Here is a 25,041-nt window from a genome sequence, read left to right on the forward strand (position 1 = left end):
TTGCTTTGATAATCTAATGGATGTTGACAATTTGATCTCTGGTTCCTCTGCCTTTTCTAAATCCAGCTTGAACATCTGGAAGTTCACGGTTCACATACTGTTGAAGCCTGGCTTGGAGAATTTTGAGCATTACTTTGCTGGTGTGTGAGATGAGTGCAATTGGGTGGTAGTCTGAGCATTCTTTGGCATTGCCTTTCTTTGGGATTGGAATGAAAACTGACTTTTTCTAGTCCTGTGGCCACTGCTGAGTTTTCCAAACGTATACTTGGTTCACCAAAAAGTTCATTAGGGTTTTTCTGTAACATCTTGGCCAACCCAAACAAAGCTATGGTAATCAAAACAATATGGCACAAATGACACTCATATGGGTCAATGGAACTGAACAGAGAGCCTAAAAATAAATCCACTTACAGTCAACTGAGGTGCCAAGGAGTCCAAGAATACATGGGAAATGGATAGTCCCTTAAGTAAACAGTGTTGGGGACATCACCACATAAAAAGAATGAAACTGGACCCCTATCTTATACCTTACACCTTACACAGAAATCAATTCAAAATAGATTTAAGGCTTAAATATTAGACCTGAAACAGTAAAACTCCTGGAAGAAAATATGGGACAAAAGCTTCTAGACATTAACCTTTTGCAATCATTTCTTAGATATGATATCAAAAGCACAGGTAACAAAGGTAAAAATAGACAAATGAGATTACATCAAACCAAAAGCTTCAGCACTGTAAAGGAAACAGTGAAGTGAAAAAGCAAACTACAGAATATGAGAAAATATCTGCAAACCATATACCTGATGAGAGGTCAAGGAACCCTCACAATTTAATTGCAAAAAAACCCAAACAACCTGATTTTAAAATGGGTGAAGGAATTGAACAGACATTTCTCCAAAGAAGATATAAAAATGACCAAGAGGTACATGAAAAAGTGCTCAACATCACTAATTATCAGGGAAGTGTAAATAAAAAGTACAATAAGATATCCTCTCACACCTGTCAGAATGACTATTACCAAAAAGACAAGCAGTAACAAGCACTGATGATGATGTGGAGAAAAACAGAACCCTTCTGCAGTTCGGGTGGAACCATCAACTGGTGCAGCCACTGTAGAAAACTATGGAGGTTCCTCAAGAAATTAGAGACACTATATGATCCAGCAATCCCAGTTCTGTGTACAGATCCAAAGGAACTGAAACTAGGGTCTCGAAGAGACACCGCATTCCCATGTTCCTTGCAGTATTATTCACAATAGCCAAGAGGCAAAAGCAACTTAAATATTTAATGATAGATGAATGAATAAACAAGATGTGGTATAAACATACAAATGGAATTTTATTCCGCTTTAAGAAAGAAATTCCACTGTTTGCAACAATGTGAATGAACCTGATGGATACTATCCTAAATGAAATAAGCTAAACACAGAAGAAATACTACACGGTATCACTTATATGTGGAATCTAAAATAGATAAAACTCTTAGAAGCAGAAAAGAATGGCGGGTGCCAGGGGCTAAGGAGAAAATGAGGAGGCATTAGAATCCACCTGCAATGCAGGAGACTGTGGTTCGATTCCTGGGTCAGGAAGATCTCCTGGAGGAAGGATAGACTATCCACTCCAGTATTCTTGGGCTTCACTGGTGACTTAATCAGTAAAGAATTCGTCTGCCATGCAGACCTGAGTTCAATCCCTGGATTGGGAAGATCCCTGAGAGAAGGGCATGGCAAACATTTATTACATGGCTATCCACTATTCTTGCCTGGAGATCCCCAGGGACAGAGAAGCCTGGTGGGCTACAGTCCATGGGATCACAAAGAGTCGGACAGGACTGAGCGACTAATCGCAGAACTGTCAAGTGACACAAAGTTTCAGTTATACAAGGTAAGTAAGTCCTAGAGATCTATTGTACAGCACAGTGCTGTAGTTAATAATACTGTACTGTACTCTTAAAAATTTGCTAAGAGGGTAGATCTTAAGATAAGTGCTCTTACCACCAAAATTTTTTTAAAAAATAAAGAGGGAAGGACACCTTTGGAGGTGATGAATATGTTTATGGTATCCATTATGATAATAGTTTAATCAGTGTAAACTTATCTCCAAACTCATCCAGTTGTACAGAGAAAAATATGCACAGTTTCATATGTCAATCATACCTCAAAGGTGGTTTAAAAATAACTTCTCTATTCATATTGTAAAAAGAGGTACAGATTTGGTAACTGTAATTACCCCTCTTCTCCTTCAATTTGACTATCTATGGACTTGTTTTCAGTACACATGCAATTTTTGATATTTAAAAGCACAAAAATTTGTATTAACAATATTTACATTTCAGAATCATACATATTTTAAAATATTTTATCCTTGATATTTCCTCAAAATCTTTCTGCCTTCATTACTTTCCACTCATTCTTTTAATGTACTGTAATCGGGTTTTGTCCTCCAATGATTATCTTGAAAATGTGTTTCTGAATAACAGCAATGGCATCCCGTGAGATCTCGCAGCTTTATCTCAGTCTCATTTTTCTCTTTATAAAGTCGTTTACCACCCAGGAGTCAATCTTGAAATTCTCTCTGCCTTGGCTTCTGTAGCACTGTTACACTGTGGTCTTTCTAACTCACTGACTACTTGGTCTTTTTCATTGACTGTTGTTCTCTATCCACCATCAAATGTGTCTTCCCAAATTTCCCCTCACTGGCCTCTCCCAACCTCTTCTACAAGTTTCTTCTTTGGTAATTTCACCCACTACTTGAATACCTTCAATTATCACCTTTACCTAAGAGGCAACCAAGTCTCTAACTTTAACCCTATTTTCTCTCTAAATTTCTAGTACCAAATTTCCAAATGCTTGTCAGATATATCCACCTCAATTTCTGCCAACGTTCCAAATTAAGTATACATTTAAAAATTATCTCCCTGACCTCTTCCGACAAATTAAGACAAAACAGATCTTAGAAAAAAACATAGTTATCTCTTCATGACTATGGATTAGGGGATGGTTTCTAAGATATGACACTAAAAGTACAAATAACTGAGGAATAGATAAACTGAACTCTATCAAAATTAAAATGTTGGCCCTTCACAAGCAACCATGAAGAAAGCGAAGTAAACACTAGAATCGGACAAAAATATACGTAATTTATGTATCTGATAAGGGACTTACATCTAGGATATATAAAGAAGTTTTACAACTCATTAATAAAAAAGACAAATAACCCAATTAAGAGTTGGTAAAGGATTTGAACAGACATTTCTCCAAGTTTTTGTTCAGTCGCTAAGTCGTATCCGACTCTGTGACCCCATGGACTGCAGCACACCAGGCTGCCCTGTCCTTCACTACCTCCCAGAGTTTATAGTCATAGGCACGTGAAAGTATGTTCAATCTCGTCATTACGGAGACACAACTATAAACCACAATGAGATCCTACTTCATACTCTCTAGGATGGCTACCATCAAAAAGGCTAACAATAACAAGTGCTGGTGAGAATGAAAAAAAATGGAACCCTCAAGTACTGCTGATGTGAATGTAAAATGGCGTACTCATACTGGAAAACAGTTTGGCAGTTCCTCAAATGGTTAAGCATAGAAGTATGATCCAGCAATTCCACTCCAAGGGATATACCCATGAGAAGTGTCCACACAAAAACCTATACACAGATGTTCACAGCAGCATTATTCACAGCAGTCAAAAAGTCAAAACAACCCAAACATCTATGAACTGATAAATAAATAAATAAAATGTGGTCTAGCCATTAACCACATTATTATTCAGTCATAAAAAGGGAAGTACTAATAAATGCTACGAGGAGTCTCCAATCCCTCTTAGGAACCAGGCTACACAGCAGGAGGTGAGCAGTGGGTGAGTGAGCAAAAGTTCCATCTGCATTTACAGCCACTTCCCATAGCTCCCACTACCACCTGAGTTCTGCCTCCCGTCACATCAGCGGGGCATTCAATTCTCATAGGAGCTGTAAACTGTGTATGCAAGGGATCTAGATTATGAGTTCCTTATGAGAATATAATGCCTGAGGATCTAAGGTAGAGGTGAGGTGGTGAGGCTAGCTAGCTCTGGGGAGCGGCTGCAGATAGATTATCACTAGTGAAGAGGTCTGACTGCATAGTTCAGTTCAGTTCAGCCGCTAGTCATGTCCGACTCTTTGTGACCCCATGAATTGCAGCACACCAGGCCTCCCTGTCCATCACCAACTCCCGGAGTCCACCCAAACCCATGTCTGTCGAGTCGGTGATGCGATCCAACCATCTCATCCTCTGTCGTCCCCTTCTCCTCCTGCCCTCAATCTTTCTGAGCATCAGGGTCTTTTCCCATGAGTCAGCTCTTCACATCAGGTGGCCAAAGTATTGGAGTTTCAGCTTCAACATCAGTCCTCCCAATGAACACCCAGGACTGATTTCCTTTAGGATGGACTGGTTGGATCTCCTTGCAGTTCAAGGGTCTCTCAAGAGTCTTCTCCAACACCACAGTTCAAAAGCATCAATTCTTCGGGGCTCAGCTTTCTTCATAGTCCAACTCTCACATCCATACATGACCACTGGAAAACCCATAGCCTTGACTAAACAGACCTTGGTTGACAAAGTGATGTTTTTGCTTTTAATATGCTATCTAGGTTGGTCATAACTTTCCTTCCAAGGAGTAAGTATCTTTTAATTTGGAGCCCAGAAAAATAAAGTCAGCCACTGTTTCCCCATCTGTTTGCCATGAAGTGATGGGACCGGATGCCATGATCTTAGTTTTCTGAATGCTGAGCTTTAAGCCAACTTTTTCACTCTCCTCTTTCACTTTCATCAAGAGGCCCTTTATTTAGTTCTTCTTCACTTTCTGCCATAAGGGTGGTGTCATCTGCGTATCTGAAATTACTGATGTTTCTCCCGGCAATCTTGATTCCAGCTTGTGCTTCAACCAGCCCAGCATTTCTCATGATGTACTCTGCATATAAGTTAAATAAGCAGGGTGACAATATACAGCCTTGATGTACTCCTTTTCCTATTTGGTACCAGTCTGTTGTTCCATGTCTAGTTCTAACTGTTGCTTCCTGATCTACATACAGGTTTCTCAAGAGGTCGGGTATTCCCATCACATAGACCATGATAAACCAGTTGCTTATGGACTTGTATCAAAACCCTATCAGTGAGTGACAAGTGACAACTGCATAATTATTTCATTACATATTACAATGTGATAGTAATAGAAAGAAAGTGCACAATAAATGTAATGCGCTTGAATCATCATGAAACCAGCCCATGTCCATAGAAAAACTGTCTTCCAGGAAACCCAGTCTCTGGTGCCAAAAAGATTGGGGACTGCTGACACTACAGCATGGATGAATGCTGAAAATGTAAGGTATACTAAATGAAAGAACCTAGACAGAAGAGGCCATTTAAGAGTCCATTTATATGAAATGTCCAGAGAAGGAAAACCATAGAGACAAAAAGTCAAGTGAAACAGATAGAAAAGCTACCTCAGGCTGGTAGGATGGGAGTATTTGGGAAATATGAGAAATGTCTGCTAATGGATGGGTAAGAGTTGGGGAGCAAATGGGGAATTACTGCTTATGAGTTCAGGGTTACTTTGGAGGGTGACAAAAATGTTCTAAAGCTAATTGTGAAGATGACAGCACAATTCTGAATATTCCAAGAAATGCTGAAATATACACTTTAAATGGGTGAACTGTGTAGTATGTGAATTGCCTCAAAGCTAGTATTAAAAACAAGAAAAAACTGAAAATTGAAATGCCACTTACTCTTCTGTTATAACACTATCTACTTACTCAGTAATAGCTTCCTTTCCTTCTAAATCCAGTTACCAATTCAAATTAATTTTATCTCCAAAACTTCTTCTGCATTTATCTCTTTTAAAAATATATATAAATTGAAGTATAGTTCCTTTACAACATTGTATTACTTTCTGATATACAACAAAGTTACTCAGTTTTATACATATATATTCTTTTTCAGATTCTTCTCCATTATAGTTCATTATAAGATATTGAATATAGTTCCCTATACCATACAGTAGAATCTGTTTATGAACAGTGTTCCATATTCTAAAGTCCCAACCTCTAACTTTTTCCCTGGATTACTGCAAATTTTAACACATCTCTTTTGAGGCTCCAACTCATAAGATTCAGAATCTGACCAATTTATCTTATACTACTAATACGTATCTTATGTTTCTAAATAAAATTTCCTAATGCATAGGGCTGGCCTAATCACTCAGTTCACTCACACATCCACACCCACACCTTTCTGCTTTGTATTAAGCAGAGGGAATTAAAAAAAAAAAAACTTTAAGTAATCTCTTAGAGCTCCATCTGAATGTGAAAATATAGAAATAAATGACTTCAATACAATTTAATAATCAATATAACAGAGATAAATAAGAGGCTAAGTCCTTGGGCCATGAAGAGAGGAAAGGGAATGGGAAATTATGAAATAAAACATAAAATAGAAAGTAGTAAGCCTGTGGTGACACGTGAACAGAAGCAAAGCACGAGGAGCAATTCTTACTTAAAAGGTGGACGAGGCAGGGGAAGGCAGTCCAATAGAAAGCATGAGCACACACAAAAATTACAGATAATCTAACATTTCAGAACTACAAGCAGAGAAATCGGGCAGAATAGGATGCAGAGGGAGGAAGAGCAGGACAAGGTTGAAGGGACAGGCGAAGGTCAGATCGAGACCACAGTTTAAAAAATGAGACTGTTAGCTAGACCTCAAGGAACTACTCAAGAATTGTAAGCAAAGGTGAGATTCAATCAAATATGAATTTTTAAAGTCACAGGACTGATGATTGTAGAGAATGTAGGGAAGCAAGAAAACCAGCTGTGAGGCTGAATCAGAGTTAACAATCTGAACAAACAAGGCTTCTATTTCAAAGAACAGAAATCCAAGCTTTTATATGAATAAAAACAGAAGTTCATGTTTATGTGAATTCTCCTGATTTTTAAATAGCAATTCAAATTCTCTGTTATCGAAGCAAAACAGGCTACAGGCTGAATTCAGACCACAGATCACATGTATGCAGTTTCTGAGAGAGTGGTTTTCAGTAATCCAAGTAATAAGCTTGACCTAATTTTTTATTGGGTTTCCCTGGTGGCTCAGAGGTTTAAGCGTCTGCCTGCAATGCGGGAGACCTGGGTTCAATCCCTGGGTTGGGAAGATCCCCTGGAGAAGGAAATGGCAACCCACTCCAGTATTCTTGCCTGGACAATCCCATGGACGGAGGAGCCTGGTGGGCTACGGGGTCCACAGGGTCGCAAAGAGTCGGACACGACTGAGCGACTTCACTTCACTTCAATTATTTTATGTCAAATTTGGAACAAATTTTAAAATACAGCTGGAACAGACAGAAAGATCATCCAAGAAACAAAAGCAAAAAACCTAAAAAATGGATCTTTATGTCTATATCAAAATTAACAATGGCTTGTCCAACTACGAAAAAAATTTGTTAACTGGAATGAAATGTTTGCAACCCATATAACTACTAACTGATGAGTGCCCAGACAAATAATTGCTACAAATCAATAAGAATTAAAAAATAGCAAATAGAAAAATAGGCAAAAGCAACTTGTTGAAAATGCAAGTGACCTATAAATATATATAAATATATTCAATTTCACTAGTTATGAGGGATGTGTCAATTCAGGCAACAACAAAAACCATTTTTCATGGGTCAGTTCATCATGTTTTAAGCTTAATTATACTATGTCAGCAATCATGTAGAGCCGTAGGTATCCTCCTAAAACAATAGCAGGAAACATAATCCTGCTATGAACCACAATCTTTGTTTAAAAATTTAAAGGTATGTATCCTATGATCCAGAAATTTCATTTTTTTTTTCCAGAAATTTCATTTCTAATGTCAATACATAGATATTTTCTCACAAATACACAAAGAGGCATGCTTGAAAATGTTGGTTGTTTTTTATTGTAACAAATGCAAACTACCTCAATGGGTACTAAAAGGAGAAATGCCAAACTATATAGTATGGCCATCTGGTGGAATTCTATGTGACAGTTAAAAAGAGTAAGGTAGATATGTCTACTCCAGTATGAATATATGGAGAAATGTCAAACTATATAGTATGACCATCTGGTGGAATTCTATGTGACAGTTAAAAAGAGTAAGGTAGATATGTCTACTCCAGTATGAATATATTATTGTCTTATTATTCACTAAAAGAACTGAACTGTAGAAAAATACCTAAAATAAAACTATTTTCTGGACTTCCCTGGTGGTCCAGTGGTTAACAATCTGCCTCCCAATGAAAGGAATACAGGTTCGATCCCTCCTTTGGGAAGATTCCACATGCTGCGGAGCAACTAAGCCCATGCATCACAACTACTGAAGCCTGTGCACCCTCGAGCTTGTGTTCTGCAGTAGGAGAAGTCACCACAATGAGAAGCCCACACACCGCAGTTAAGAGGAGCCTCCACTCGTGGCAACTAGAGAAAGCCCAAGCACAGCAACAAAGACCCAGCATAGCCAAACATAAATTGACTAATTAATCATTTTTAAAAGACTATTTTTAAATACATAAAACTACCCCTTTCCTCATGTCACATACAAAAATCAATTCTAGGCAGACTTTTAATGTAAATGTGAAAGATAAAAGAATGAAAGTTTAGGGCACAATGTAAGAAAATATCTAACAATGCGTTAGGAAAAAAATTTTTTATGGAAGTCCAGACACGACACAACTCAGAGGAAAATCTAGGCAGAACACTAGATGACATAAATTGCATCAAGATCCTTTATGACCCACATCCTAGAGTAATGAAAATAAAAACAAAAATAAGCAAACGGAACCTAATTAAACTTAAAAGATTTTGCACAGCAAAGGAAATCATAAACAAGATGAAAAGATAACCCTCAGAATGAGAGAAAATATTTGCAAATAAAGCAACTGACAAGGGATTAACCCCTAAAAATAATCAGTTCATGCAGCTCAATATTCCAAAACAAAACCCAATCAAAAAATGGGCAGAAGACCTGAACAGACATTTCTCCAAAGAAGACATACAGATGGCCAACAAATACATGAAAACATGCTCAACATCCCTAATTATTAGAGAAATGCATATTAAAACTACTACAATGAGGTATCACCTCACTGATCAGAATGGCCACCATCAAAAAAAATCTACAAACAGTAAATGCTGAAAAGGGTGTGGAGAAAGGGGAATCCTCTTGCACTGTTGGTAAGAATGCAAACTGATATAACCATTAAGGGAAACAGTATGGAGGTTCCTTAAGAAACTAAGAATAAAGCTACCATATGACCTAGCAATCCCACTACTGGGCATATACCCTGAGAAAACCATAATTTAAAAAGACACATGTACCCAGTGTTCACTGCAGCACTATTTATAACAGCTAGAACATGGAAGGAATTTAAACTTCCATCAACAGATGAATGGACTAGGAGGATGTGATATGTATATATATATGAATATATACACACACACACATACACAGTAGAATATTACTCAGTTATAAAATGGAATGAAATTGGGTCCTTTGTAGTCATGTGGATGCACCTAGGATCTGTCATACAGAGTGAAGTAAGAGAAAAACCAACACTGTTTATTAACGTATATATATGGAATCTAGAGAAATGGTATTGTTCAACTTATCTTCAGGGCAAGAACAGGGACAAAGACACAGAGAACAGTCTTACTCACATAGAGAGGGTAAGGAGAAGGCAGGACGAATTGAGAGAGTAACAGTGACACAGATTCACTCCATGTGTAAAACAGCTAGTGGGGAGCTGCGGCATGCCCCCGAGAGCTCAGCTTAGTGATGATGATCTAGAAGTGTGGGAGTAAGGGAGGGAGGTCCAAGAGGGAGCGGGATATTTGTACAAATAGAGTAGATTCGTGCAACTGTATGGCAGGAACGAACACAACATTATAAAGCAATTATACTCCAATTTTAAAAAATTAGAAAAAAATTTCAACAGTACACAAAATGTATAATCCATACGGTAAAATACTGATAGATTGGACTACATTCAAATGAAGAATTTCTGATGATCAAAGAGACACTTTGAAATCCACGAAAGCCTCATGTTGAGAATGTAAAACGAACTCCTACAACACTCCTATATGAGTGGGAAGTGTTTATCAGCACAAATACTTTGGAAAACTGGCATGACCACTGAAGCTGAACATACACATAAACTATGATTCCCCAAGTCCTCTCCTGAGTGTAAAGAACAGAAATGCACGCATGTATACATCAAAGACTCGTACAAGAATGTTCACAGCAGCACTTTTTGTATTAATAAAATTTGCAAGCAAGCTAAGTGATTACACTTGAGAAGGGGGATTTCTGGTACAAGGGGTATAATGGAAATGTTCTGTATCTTGACCTGGGTGGTAGATGCATGAGTATTTAGTTGTGGACTTCTGTGTGTGCTTGTGTACAGGTTTGTAATGCTCAATAAAAATAATTTAAAATATATACACATACATACAATTTTCGAAGACAAACCAGAAAACTTGAACAACTGATTGTATATTAATATATTAAAGAATTCTTGTTAATATTTTAGGAGAAGAAAGTCATTAGGTGTGATAATGGTTTTTTTTTTTATGTTTAAGAGTCTTTATATCTAAGAGAAGCTTACTATTTATAGTGAAAGGGTGAAAGGATATTATGTCTGAGATTTTCTTTAATCTGTGGTGGAGTGACAGGAGGGGCACACGGAGGTATAGTTGAATAAGACAATGAATTTATAATTGTTGAAGCTAGGAGTTAATATAATAGCTGTTGAATCTAGGAGTGACTACATGGGGGTGCTTCGTTATAGAATTCCCTCTACCTTTGGAAATTTTCCATAATGCTAACTTTAAAAATATAAACATCCAAAATAACAGTCTGCTTGCTGTTTAGTCGCTCAGTCGTGTCCACCCCTCTGTGACCCCGTGGACTGTAGCCCACCAGGTTCCTCTGTCTATGGGATTTCCCAGGCAAGAATGCTGGAGTGGGGTGCCATTTCCTTATACGCTATTACATGTACATACTATATATATATATATATATATGTATATGTATATATAAAATACATACTATGTGCTTCCCTGGCGGCCCAGATGGTAAAGAATCCGCCTGCAATGTGGGAGACCTGGTTTCAGTCCCTGGGTTGGGAAGATCACCTGGAGAAGGGTATGGCTACCAACTCAGTATTCTTGCCTGGAAACTTCCTTGAACAGAGGAGCCTGGCAGGCTACAGTCCATGGGGTCACAAAGAGTCAGACATGACTGAGTAATTTTCACTTTTACCGCATACTATATGTAAAATATCAGAGAAGGCAATGGCAACCCATTCCAGTACTCTTGCCTGGAGAATCCCATAGACGGAGGAGCCTGGTAAGCTACAGTCCATGGGTCACTAAGAGTCGGACACAACTTAGCGACTTCACTTTCACGCATTGGAGAAGGAAATGGCAACCCACTCCAGTGTTCTTGCCTGGAGAATCCCAGGGACGGCGGAGCCTGTTGGGCTGCCGTCTATGGGGTCGCACAGAGTTGGACACGACTGACGTGACTTAGCAGCAGCAGCATATGTAAAATATATATATATATGTTCTTTGTAAAAAAAAATCTGTATGTGCATGTAAATTCACTGCATTAAGTCTGGAAGGACACACCACACTAGCAACAGTGATTAATTTTGGGGCAGCAAAAGGGATGAGTAATGTTTGTAATGTTTATCTTTTCTCCAAGGAGAGTTTATTCATATACAATGAGTAAAATGAAAAGATAATTTAAATTAAAAATAAAATAAAAATAGGCTTTTAAAAATTAGCATATATAAAATTCTTATTTCTCAGCTTACTATCTCTGTTTAAAAGGTAATGTTGAACATTTTTTTTTAAACTCAAGTAAAAGTTTAAGACCTAATGAGACTTAAGAAAGTAGTTTGAAAACCTCTGAATCTCTGGTGCAGTCATCACGTATCCTTCATGCATTACATCAAAGACAAAAACTCGGCCTCGGCATAACACTGCAACGTGACTTGGGGAATGTCCTTCACTCTCTGGAAAATAAAAAAAGAAAACACAAGACTCAAATCTCTGAAAGCAAGAGTAAAAAATCATTCCTCCAATATTTTATTTATCATATATTCATCTAATATGTCAAGTGAATAAAAACAATAAGATGATAAAATTTCAGTTATGTCATAAATACATGTTCTTGAAACCTCTCTATGTCAAACATCTAGATTTTCATGTTTCAAATTCTGTATACTTTAAGAATCATATAAATTCCATACTACTACAGGGCTTTCTAGTTTTATTTATGGGTAGGCTGGGAGGGGGAAAGGGTTGCAGAGAAGTACAGGAGGAGAGTTATTTGAGTTAAGTTTCTTTGGGGGATTACTTTACTGTTGACTGATCATCAGATTATTAAACTGCAATAATATCTAGCTAGGATTTCTAAGCAAAGTATTTTTCAGTACAATAAGGGTACTTTTCGCTTGAGTGGCAAGGAGAAAGAATTTTGCCCAATTTGTAGTGTTACCGAAGGCTCTGATAACAGCTGGTAAGCCACTGACAATTGTTTGACTCATTTGGCACACCTTAATTACTAAGGAATTATTTGTTTTTGAGATTTGTAAATAACAGACTATTCTGACTTAGTCCCATTTTTTGAGTACTAGGCTCTGACAAGGCTCTACCTATACGATCTCTGCCTCTTCCCTCCGAAAAAGTAAGGAAGTTAGGAGAGACATATAATGCCATTGGAAGCAAACTGATTGGTTGATATGTACAAGGAAATGTGCTAAATGCTTTACACATGTTTTCTCATGATATCTGCTCATCAGCTATGAGGAAGAACTATTTCCTGAAAGCACTATTATTTTTCCTCTTACATCCTCTTTCCTTATGTGTTCTCTGTGTCCCTCATGGCTATTTCCAAATCATTTCTTCCCCTTCACAAACCTCCATATCCTTTTACATTTACCGTCACTACCTTTTATTGTCCTCTACTACTTAAAATTTGGGGCTGTAAAAAGGAAATAAACCTGAGGCCAAGTTAACATCTGGGGAGAGAAGGACAGAGGGTGTTACCTAAGGATGAGCATCAGAGTGATATTTGATGAGACCAAAGTAAAGTAAAAGAGCTAACACAGAAATATGTGCAGGAAGAGAGCTTCAGGCAAAGGAATCAGGAAGTGCAAAGGATTAATGCAAAATGAGCTGGTCTGCTTAAAGGGAGAAAAAGGTCAGTGCAGCTGCAGCAGAGAGAAATGAGTAAAATGGCAGAAAAAACTGGGGCCACATCCTACAGGCCTTAGAAAGGGCTTGCAATTTAAAAAATGATGGAAAAGAAGCCAATGGAAGGTTTTAAGCAGGACAGTAATAATGTCATCTAATTAATACTTTACAAAGGGCATTCCAGCTGCCATATGAAGAAGGGATTATAAGCGTGAAGAGAATACATAACAGGATCAGTTAGGAGGTAACTGAAGTGGTCCAGGTGAGAACAACCAGAGAGGTGATGGTGGCTTTGACTAGGGTGTGACACTGAAAGAAAGCAAGAGGTCAATTTTTTCCATTTAAGATGGGACATATTACAAACCTGTCCAACCCAGTAAAGAGGGAAAACTGTTAACGCAGCACAGAGGGAAGGATAATGCAAAAGCAAGGCCCATGATTAAACAAGAGGTGGTGGAGCCCAGGACATCATGCAGAGGGGCTATCCTTAGGAATCAGAACACTTCATCCATCTTTACAGAGAGAAGACAAAGTATATAAACATGTAATAGAGCACTGCAAGGGTGCTGCAAAATGGGCTAACATTTGAATGAATATGTCTCTACAACTGCTGTAATAAATTATTAATATAAATGTAATAATACATTCAATATTACCACTAACTTAGTGGTAAATCACCACTAACAAGAAAATTTTATTGTCTTACAGCTCTGGGGACTACAAGTTTGAAAAGTGTCTCTCTGGGCTAAAATGAGGGTTGTCCCCGAGTCTGGGTTCCTTCTGGAGGCTGTAGGAGAGGAGCCTGGTAGGCTGCAGTCCATAAGGTCGCTAAGAGTCAGACATGACTGAGCGACTTCACTTTCACTTTTCACTTTCATGCGCTGAAGGAAATGGCAACCCACTCCAGTGTTCTTGCCTGGAGAATCCCATGGACAGAGGAGCTTGGCAGGCTACAGTCCATGGGATCACAGAGAGTCAGACATGACTGAAGCAACTTAGCATGCACACAAAAAACAAAAAACAGCAGAAACTTCAAACCAGGCCTAAGTATTACTTCCTTACTGAGACGAGCATCGTAGCTGCAGTGGCTAGCACGCTGTTATCCCCATCAACACATAATTTCTTCGATTTTCTCCTTAACCAGAGTAGATTCCATACCCAGGATTATAATTTCTCCCTTGCAAAAATCCTTCACTCCCTCTTCCACTGCAGCTGCTTAAGAAAAAATACAATATACCATATATTCTAACTTTAAACTCATAAACACACATTTCAACACTGTTTAGGTACCCTACGTTTGTACAGAATGTGTGCTTTTCCCATTTTCCAAAACGACCATTTCAAACTATCAAATGATGCAATGTAAGCACTAGGATTTGTATTGAACTATGTTAAGACACAGTTTCAAAAAAAATCCATTTCTATAAATTACTTCCAGTTAAATCACTATGGCTGAACGATAAAGTTCATAGAAAGCCTAGTCTTTCTATGAATAGTCCAAATCAAAATCCAATAAAACTAGTTAAAATCCAGTAAGAAATATTCTTCAAAATAGTATGTTCCATAACATCACGGGAACTCCCTGGCAGCTCAGTGGTCAGAACCTGACACTTTCACTGCTCTGGGCCTGGGTTCTGTCCCTCGTCAGGGAACTGATCCTATAAGGCACACAGCACAGTCAAAAAAAAAAGAGTACATTCCACAGCGTCACAGAAAAACTGCAGCAAAACCACCCAAATCCTGGGGCTGCTCTGGTGACTTAGTAGTAAAGAATCCATCTGCCAAAGTAGGGGACAAGGGTTCAATCCCTGGTCCGGGAAGATCCCACATGCTGAGGAACAACTATGCCCGGGTGCTGCAACTACTGAAGCCCCCACTCACCACAACCAGAGAAAGCCGAGTGCAGCAACAGAGACCCAGACAGCCATAAATTAAATAAATCAATCTTAAAAAAAAAAAAAAAAAAACAACTATCCAAATCCCAATGCTTTTACCAGAAAAAGTACAAACGTTTTCTACTTACCAGTCCTAAAATAATTAATAATTGAATCTCTAGTAATTCCTGGAATCTTGCAGGTGGAAAACAGCATTCGGAATTGATTCATATCTAGAGGAACATTTCCAATTTTTTCAACAGCTAACTTTTCTCTATTAAAAACAAACAAACAAACAAAAGAATATTGACCAAGAAATCATTATAGAACTTTTAAACCGAATAGTCACACCTATAGTATTCATCCCCAAATGAGTAAATTAAGCTTCTCAACATTTCGCCACCAGAGACTTTGGGTAAATATGTAACTGAATTGACATAACTATCCTTACTTTCTTAATAGCTGCCAGTAGTTCAAGTTATGCCAAAGACTTATACTTCCTCTTTCCAATTGTGTGCCTTCCTTTGGAGGCCAGTAGTGTTCAATCTGGCTTGTAGGACCCCCAAAGTTGACATTCAGTTGTGATGGTATACGAACATCCAGGTAGGCAACATTCAGCCACCACTCTTCCAGCTAAAAGAAATTAAGAACATCAGCCTAATACTATTGATAGTATCAATACCTGAAGGTGTAACTGCTGAGAAGGAAAAAAAAAAGCTCTATTTGTTCTTTTTTCTTTAATTACTCTTCAACACTTAAAAACATTTCATTTTAAATCATTACAAATAGTAAAAATGCTATTGTGATCATTTCTTTCTTTTGGAATTATGGGATCTGAATTAAGTACTGTTCAAGTATAACTACATTATCAAAAACATGAAACAGGAAAGCATTGAAAGAAACACCTTCAGACAGAGCATATTAAAATCATCAATATCCAACAAAGCACCCTAGGTGTGTTTTCCCAGAGTACCTGTTCACAATTGCAATTGAATTTCATGTGTAAGTAAGTGGATCTCATCAAATTACCTGGAGCTCTTTTTGAAGAATTTGATGTTACAAGCTATAGTCAGTCGTTTGGAAAAATATAAGTGAAGAGGATACAGGCAGAACAATGACTTCTTTAACCTTTACCCTAATTTAAAGTCACTGAAGGCTCAAAACTGAGAAAAAAAGGAATCTAGACATATAAACTTGTATTACTACATCATAGGTATCTAACGAACAATAAAAAGATCAGTTTGCCTTTTACTTCTAAAACTAAATGATAGTTACAAACATTATTTCTAGACTAAGGCTGTATCTTAAAATGATGAAAACTCATCCTATAGAAGTACAGTTGTTAAAGATGAAAAATCAAAGAAGATTCCTTGTGAAAAATTACTGAGATCTTTATACCAATGTTTCCTCAATCTATCCAACTGAAACACAGAATACTCATAACCATTCTTCACTCCAGTTTTCTAATGGCCCTTTTCTCCTATGCACTGTATGAATATTTGCACACCATCAATGTGATATCTATTTTAGTATTTTGGGCTTTTTTTTAGGCTATGATTATCTGGACAAAACGTTTTTCTCAAACATGGTCTAAAGATGACCTGCATAGGGTAGTTAAATAAGGATATCTGGGCCCCCTTTCCAGAGATACTGAATCAGAATCACTGGTCCCAGGAATTCTGCATTTTACCAAGTTCCCCCACATAATAAGAGGAACCCACACACAATACTTGAAACTCCCCAGAGTTAAACAATTCATTCATTCTTTTGGATGATAAAGACAACAGTAGCTGTAAGGATTCTACAGTATAATTCTAAGTAATAGTATTCTACAGTATATTCTACAGTAATAATTTAAAAATGAAAGCTAGATACATGTTTACTTTTCATTAAGTATCAATATTCTAATAAATACAATAACATAAATACCCAGTTTCTTTTTCCTTTTGCTCTTTGAAGTAATTTCTGCTGCAATTTTTCTCCAATACCATTTTGAAATTTCCGGACAATTGCTTCAGTATTCTTATATTCTTCCTCATTTGCAAATGGCTTTACTGTAAAAGGAAGAAATACGCATTAAAGTATTTAGACGTCAAGTACCACAAACTCACCTCTATTATTACTTATATAAATCTTGACTTAGTTATATAAAATACTTATATATATATTAGAGCAGTCCACTAAACTAGACTTTATAACATGAAAATGGCTGAAAAGCAATAATGCAAAATACTTCAAAAAATAAAACAGTGGATACTATGCAGTCTGATAACTGTTTCTCCCAAAATTATTTTAAAATCATTCCAGACAATGATAGTTAAAATGACACACAGGACTATCACCTAGTTATTAGTCCAATAGGAAAGTAAATCCTGTTTAGCCATTACTGTGAGAAATTAAAAGCTTCTTTCCATTAACGTTCAAGCAGAGCCTTACACATTATGAATGTAAATGCAGCATATATGTAGATTTAAGTGTAAAGCCTTCCCAGAGCAGTTTAAGATCACTTGTAGCCAATAACGATTTTCTTCAAGAACACATACACAGAATACAGGGTGCCTAGTCCATGAAAACCAAGTGTTCTGAAAATTAAGCTATAGATGAAAGTAGAAATCCCTTAATTAGAAATCAAGGGGCATTAATATCTTCCTTTTAATTTATTTTTGCCTCCTCAAAATCTTAACGTTAATTTAAATAGCTGCATTCAGACAGCACAAGTGAACAATCAGAAAGTTTTTTTAAAAAAGAAACTAGAATTCCCAGATGAAAGTCGGTGAGAAAAAAAATAAAGAAAATCAGAGGTCTTCCAGTTAAACAAAGGGAACTAAGTTGATAAATGTATCTTCACTTCTAGTAACTCACTAAAATGAGAATTACTAAAAAAGTATAAGGACAAAGAACATGAAAGAAGAGAGGACAGCAGAGAGGTTAACATTTTACAAATTAGAAAACAGGTGGGGAAATGGTGACTGACCACAGAATGAACGAAGTATCCATAGCCTAGCAAGTAGAAGGAAGTGGGAGGGTAAGGAGGGTTTGGTGCAAACCCAAGCAAGCCAAGTCCTGCAGTGGAACTCTAGGAAGGTTCAAAAATTCAAGACACACAGACTTCTAAAGATAAGGGACAATATGAGGCTGAAAACAGTACGACTGCTTCAATGCCTGTAAAAGCAGCTGACAACCACCCCATCCACACTCGTCCTTGTGAATCTCCTACACTCCAGAAAGTCAGACAACGTCCTCCCTCCCAATAGCGTTAGAAATATGAAAGTTTACCCTTAGGAGAAGTTGTACCAAACTAGCAGAATACATGAATTCCAGCTCACATTTTAAAAAGAGGGTTAACAATGAAAGTGCACACTAGAACAATGATCCCTCCTGCCTCTTCCTCCACTCAGCTCTCCAAACACTAGCCATCAGGCTTCTGCCTTCTTAACAAAAGATGAGAGAATTCTTCTTTGGGGAAAATATCAGTCTAAGAAAAAGGAGTTTGGGCGTTTGGATATGTCCCAATAGAACTTCTAGATCTCTGCCCTATTACCCTTTATGGTTCATTATAAGGCCCACAGGTCACCAAGGTCTACCCACACACTCAGAGCTCCCCATAAGCTTCTCAGAATCTGACTCAAATGTGAAAGACAAAGGATTGCCACATATTAGAGGAAAGCCTTTCATGTAGGAGTCAGACCAAAAAAGGACTGATAATGCCAAATATTAAATGGACCAAAAAGGGACAAGTGGCTCAGAAGGTAAAGAATCGGCCTGCAATATGCAGGAGAACTGGGTTTAATCCCTGGGTCAGATAGATCTGCTGGAGAAGGGAATGGCAACCCACTCCAGTATTCTTGCCTGGAGAACTCCATGGACAGAGAAGCCTGGTGGGCTGCAGGCAATGGAGTTGCAAAGAGTTGGACATGACTGAGTGACTAACATGCTCACTTTCACTAATAAAATGAAAAGAAAACAACTTTTCAATTAAAAACTTTGCCCAGAAGAACCAGATCCAAGTAATAGGAGCTTCTCTCAGAAAGAGAGTGAAAAAAAGAGAGGAGAAAACTACAAGTGATACTTTAAAAATTTCTGGCGTGGAATGGTGCAGCGGAGGGATGCTCAAGGATGGGATATACATATAATTATGACTGATTTGTTTTGTTGTATGGCAGAAACCAATACAACATTATAAAGCAATTTTCTTTTTTTTTTTCTAGAATTTATTTGTTTTTTCCCCCAATTATTTTTATTAGTTGGAGGCTAATTACTTTATACTATTGTAGTGGTTTTTGCCATACACTGACATGAATCAGCCATGGATTTACATGTGTTCCCCATCCTGAAACCACCTCCCACTTCCCTCCCCATCCCATCCCTCTGGGTTATCCCAGTGCACCAGCCCCGAGCACTTGTCTCATGCATCCAACCTGGACTGGCGATTTGTTTCACACTTGATAATATACATGTTTTGATGCTGTTCTCTCAGATCATCCCACCCTCGCCTTCTCCCATAGAGTCCAAAAGTCTGTTCTATACATCTGTGTCTCTTTTTCTGTCTTGCATATAGGGTTATTGTTATCATCTTTCTAAATTCCATATATATGTGTTAGTATACTGTATTGGTGTTTATCTTTCTGGCTTACTTCACTCTGCATAATGGGCTCCAGTTTCATCCATCTCATTAGAACTGATTCAAATGAATTGTTTTTAATGGCTGAGTAATATTCCATGCTGTATATGTACCACAGTTTCCTTATCCATTCGTCTGCTGATGGGCATCTAGGTTGCTTCCATGTCCTGGCTATTATAAACAGTACTGCGATGAACATTGGGGTACATGTGTCTCTTTCAGATCTGGTTTCCTCAGTGTGTATGCTCAGGAGTGGGATTGCTAGCAATTTTCCTCTAATCAAAAAAAAATAATTTCCTAGAACTGAAGAACTTTTTTTTTTTTGAAGAACGTAATTTTTAAACAGAAAGGACCCACTGAATGTTCAGAGAAATAATGAAAATACCTATACATCATGATACATCACTGGGATATTCAGAATAACAGAGACAAAGAAATGTGTTTCCAAACACATCTAGGGAGTGAAAAACAACAGGTCACATGTAAAAGGTCAAACACCAGAACAGCATCAGGTTTCTCAAGAGAAAGAGTCCCCTCAAAACTTAAGAAAAGTCATTTTCAACCCAGAATTCTATACTCAGCCAAACAATCAAGCATGAGTAGCATAAAAACCTAATAGTACTACTTGGCTTTTTAAACTATAGAAAAATTAACATGAGAGAAAGACAGAAATGTTTTGGACATTTTAAGGATACTTTTAATTATCATGAGCCTAGAGGACAAAACAATTAGACCCTCATCAACTTCTGACAATTTCACAGTTAAGCTGCTAGCAGTATTAACATACATTAAAAGATCACAAACATACCTGATTCAAGGTATTTTTTTAATGATTCTTCAAGTGAAGGAACAGGCAGTGATGGAAGGGAATCTTGGTACTGAAATGTCCTTTCTTCAGTGGATTTAGCCAGTTGATTTTCCATGATGCAGTCACAATAGAAACACTGTAGAAAAAAAGCTCTCATAATTAAATCTTGTAAATATTCTTTTAGGTACTCGTTTCAATCCACTACATCAGTATTTAGGGATCACAGTATATCTAGGACTTGGTTCTAGTCCTTAGGAATTCACAGATTCATCACAGAGAGAAAATCAATAAAAAAAAACAAAAACAGAGACTCAAATTGCTAGAGGTCAAGGAGTGATCCTCAAGATTACTATATTTTTTTGAGCACTGAATACTGGCCAAGTATTGCAGTAAGTATGATAGAAACATGTCATCTCCTTCATCTTCATTCTATGAAAATGGCATTCACTGCCATTTTACATAAGAAGTCAAATCTCAGAGATTTAGTAAATTGCCTAAGATCAAACCAACAACTCAAATACGGATCTGTTTGACCATAATCTTCCTCCCATACCTGATAGTGGGAGAGGGGACTTACAGTAAGTCAAAATGGGTAGGCAGAATGCAAATGTGTAGAAAAGGATAATGAACTGAGAGAAAAATTTCAAGAGGAAAATATGAAAAGGCATGGAAGAGTCATTAAATCATAAACTTACAAAATATTATGGAATGCATCAATCAACATAATGCATAAGTCATAAACTGCTGTAACCTAATTGTGCAGTGGTGTGAGGCCTACACAAAATGATCAAGTATCATAAAGCAATCTTGAACATTTTCCAGATGTATTAACTTTTAGAGAAATCAAAGTAACACAAAATGTGAATAGAAAAAGAAATTCCTCAAAGAAGTCTTTAAAATTATATATTAAAATAGCAGCTGAGAAATCAAGGAACAGTAATATTGATTAAGAATTTCCTGTCCTTAAAAAAAAAAAAAAACTTCCTGTCCTTTCAAATACTACTTGTTAAAACTAATAGCAAAGTCAAAAAGTATACTCCACTCACAGAAAGTTACAGAATAAAACATTATATATAAAAAAAAAACAATGGTGTAGCAGAGACTGCTTTAAGCCAATATAATTCTCGCCCTTTCTTAACAGAATCCCGTCTCAGTTGGGTAGCAGGCCACACAGCTGTATCTCTCCTACTCTCCCTTGGAGCTCGGTATGGCGTTTGGATGTGTATGCTGCCTCCAGACCATGCCCCTGTAAGGAACTACAGGTGTTCTCCTCTGCTTTCTCTCCTCCTCACTAGCAAGCAGGAAAGCGCCAACTGGACTAGCACTTTGGACCCATTTATAGGAGACAGGTATTGAGGCTGTTAGCATCTTCCTACTAGCCCTGGACTCCTTCCTCTAGATGTATGAGAAAAACACACAAAAACCACCACCACCACCAAAAAACCATTTTACTTACGCCACTGTAGTTTGGCTTTCTTTGTTAAGGAAGAAGAGCTTAGCCTACACCACTAATATAAAGAGATAATCCAAAACTGAGATACAACAAATATCCCAATTCCTCAGATTTTTCCTATCTAAATGGCTGACTGCACTTCACTGTGACCATCCATAAACATGGCTTTAGGACTAAAGGAAATGCAGATCTGGGTCCAAATGCCAACTCATCATTTTCTACTCACATGCCCTGGGACAAATAACTTTATCTGAATTTCTTTGTCTGTAGAGAGGATACTCAAATAATGAGAGTCGTTGTTAGGGTTTTTTCCTTAATACCTTCAAAACTGAATTATAAAAATAATCTAGTTTTGAGACAACCACATCAAGTTAAGCAGGATTTCTGTAAGTGACCCTCTTGATTCTGCACCCTCTAATACCCAGAACCTGTGAATATGAGATTATCACTTCTTGGACTGTGTTGGTGTTATTGCAAAATTGACATCAAAGGAGAGGGATTAGCCAGGTGGGCCTAATCTAATCACTTGGGCTCTAAGGAGCAGAAAGTTTTCTCCAAGAGGTGGCAGAAGATGAGTCAGGGAGATTAAAAGCATGAAAAGGGTTGAAGGTGTTGTCTGGCTTTGAAAATGCACATGCTCCTGTGGAACTGAGAGAGGCCCCAGGTGACAGCCAGTGAGGAAATAAGAACCTCAGTCCTAATGGAAATTAATTCTGCATGGAAATTAATTCTACCAACAACCTCAATGAATCTGAAGACGGGTTCTCCCTCAGAAAGCCTGGACCAACAAATTCATTTCAGCTTTGTGAGACAGTAAGCAGTGAACCCAGCTAAACCTACCCAAACTTTGCATCTATAGAGATGCCAGTTAATAAATTTGTTTTTTAACTGTTAGGTTTGTGATAAATTGTTATGTAGCAATAAGAAACTAATACACCTATGCAGAAAAACAAGCTATCCTCTGTATACATCCATGCCACTTAAGACTCTAGGCATCTGAGACCACGACTATCAACTCCATACTCACTACAGTCTTAATTCAGCAAGAGGTACACAGTAAAAATACGAATTATCAGTTCTTTCATGGAGGATTGCTTTGAACTCTCAATCACAACTCCTGAATAAAACAATTCCAAAAGAACCTATAAATAAATGCTTTAGGAAAGTGATGAGGCCGGACTTAATTACAGTGGGCCACCTGGGAGCCGGAAGATGGAAACTCTGAGTACAAAACAGAATCAGGGAACAGAAATAAAAGGCATAGATTACCACATACCGGTAAAACCAAGATGAGTTGTTTAGGACTGCCCAGTGCTTGTTGCAACAATTCTGCTCAGGACCCACAGGGGTGTGAAGTGAGCTGGTGAACTGTGGGCGGACGAAAACAAGCTTAACAATTGCAGGGGTGAAACATTAACAACAACGAGTGAAAAAGGGTGGAAGATACACAACTGAAGGGTTGGGAGGCGCCAAGTCTCATCCTTTCGGAACTCACAGCAAACACACGCAAAAAGTCCATCTGCCAGAAAGTTAGATAAAAATTACCACACGGATTAACTAGGTTAACTACTAGGACAACCGCACTCCCTTCCGTTAGATAAGCCCCCATAACAATGTACCTCCCGGTGCCCAGGGACCTGGTGCTGGCAATTTATCGCAGGGCTGCAAGTTCAAAGCCTGGCTCTAGAGACAGGAGGAGGGGCGACGAGAGCTCGGAGACGCCCCCCACCAAAGCAAAGGCAGCTCCGCACACCCTAAAAGCCACCAGGGGACAGCAATCTAACGAAGCACCACCACGGACCAGCCCAGCGGCCCAACTTCAGGAGTACCTCTCAGACCCCGGCCTGCGAGATGCCCGAAGTCACCTCCGCCGAGTCCTGTCACCTCGACGGCTCTACACCATTTAACTCTGTCCTTAACTTCTCCCCACCCCCAAAATGTTGGGGGAGAGAGGGAAGGAGCGCAACTCCACCAACTCCGCCGCAGCCCCCAGCTGCACCGGCCTACTCCCCTCACGCCCAGCGGAGCGAGAATTGGACGGAAAGCCGCGAGGGTCCCGCCCCGCGGTCACCGGGGAACGGGGATTGGTTGGGATGCCGTGAGGGTCCCGCCCCCTCCTTACAGGCGCGGAGGGCGGGCCGGGCCTGCGCCGTCTCGTGACCTGGCCCCGCCTGTCTCGGGCTTTCCTGGTCCCGGGCAGCCTTTCAGGCTGCCGGCGACCGACAGGCCTGGCGGGCGGGCGCTAAGGGCCACAGTCCGAACCCAGCCTGGCAGTAGTTTACAGCCTGCAGCTGGTGGACCACAGCGCCTCACTCGGGACGTGGCTGGAGCTGAGGGCCGGCCGCGCTCCGCTCAGGTGCCTGACTCTCTGGAACCGGTATAAGAACAAATGGCCCATTTTCACGCAAGCTGTGCAAGACTCGCTGCGCTGTCCTCTTCTAGCTCCAGCTCCTACTTAGCAGCCGCTCTTCCCAAAGTGAAGAACTCCTTGTCACTTTTGTAACTCCCAAGTAAGAATTTATACCAGTGCCTTAAGGAGGAATACTGTCGTTCCCTCCATGTCCTACCAAGAGAACAGTAACCACATAAATCCCCACGTGGTCTCTCTTTTGCTTCATCCTCCGAGGCTGAAGTTTGCCCAGCGTAGACACCCGCAGCACTGGGCTGTGGGAGCTTCCCCACCCTCCCGCAGTTCTTCCCGCTGCCCGAGGTCCTTGAAGCGGGCAGGGACTCACACTGCAGGCTTCAGGCTGACCTGATGCCTTCTACTGTCGCACCAAGAAATGGAGTTTTTAACCAGAGGGAACCAGGCAAGTGAGGAGAACGATCACAATACAATGAACATAGCTTCACAAGCAAATCTATTTTACATTTACTCCTGGAAATACACTGTTTCAGTTTTCATTTTAAATACACTTTCATTTTTGTGAAAGAAAAGACCAATAGTTTACAGTGACTGTGAACTGGATATCAAATATAAATAACCGGATTTCAAATTAACATGTCCGTTCCAGGCCCCAATCTTTTCCTAACCCTGTAA

General features: G+C 38.8%; 1 protein-coding gene across 2 annotated transcripts in view; it reads right to left on the reverse strand.

The window, feature by feature from the left end:
• The window catches only part of CROT (carnitine O-octanoyltransferase), a 49,219-nt gene extending 25,204 nt beyond the window's left edge, over window positions 1-24,015 (reverse strand). Inside the window, exons 1-8 of one of the 2 annotated variants that reach the window (XM_065938958.1) lie at window positions 23,831-24,015; window positions 23,454-23,520; window positions 23,278-23,369; window positions 20,549-20,684; window positions 17,049-17,173; window positions 15,571-15,752; window positions 15,269-15,393; window positions 11,954-12,062 (exon numbers count right to left, since the gene is read on the reverse strand). In XM_065938958.1, coding sequence (XP_065795030.1) covers window positions 11,954-12,062; window positions 15,269-15,393; window positions 15,571-15,752; window positions 17,049-17,173; window positions 20,549-20,663 — 656 coding nt within the window. In that variant the 5' untranslated portion in view covers window positions 20,664-20,684; window positions 23,278-23,369; window positions 23,454-23,520; window positions 23,831-24,015. The remainder of the gene's footprint in view (window positions 1-11,953; window positions 12,063-15,268; window positions 15,394-15,570; window positions 15,753-17,048; window positions 17,174-20,548; window positions 20,685-23,277; window positions 23,370-23,453; window positions 23,521-23,830) is intronic. The other variant, XM_065938957.1, reaches the window with a different exon arrangement.
• Between the last annotated feature and the right edge of the window lie 1,026 nt (window positions 24,016-25,041).

Source organism: Muntiacus reevesi, chromosome 6 (genome assembly GCF_963930625.1).
Source record: "Muntiacus reevesi chromosome 6, mMunRee1.1, whole genome shotgun sequence".
NCBI classification, from domain to species: Eukaryota; Metazoa; Chordata; class Mammalia; order Artiodactyla; family Cervidae; genus Muntiacus; species Muntiacus reevesi.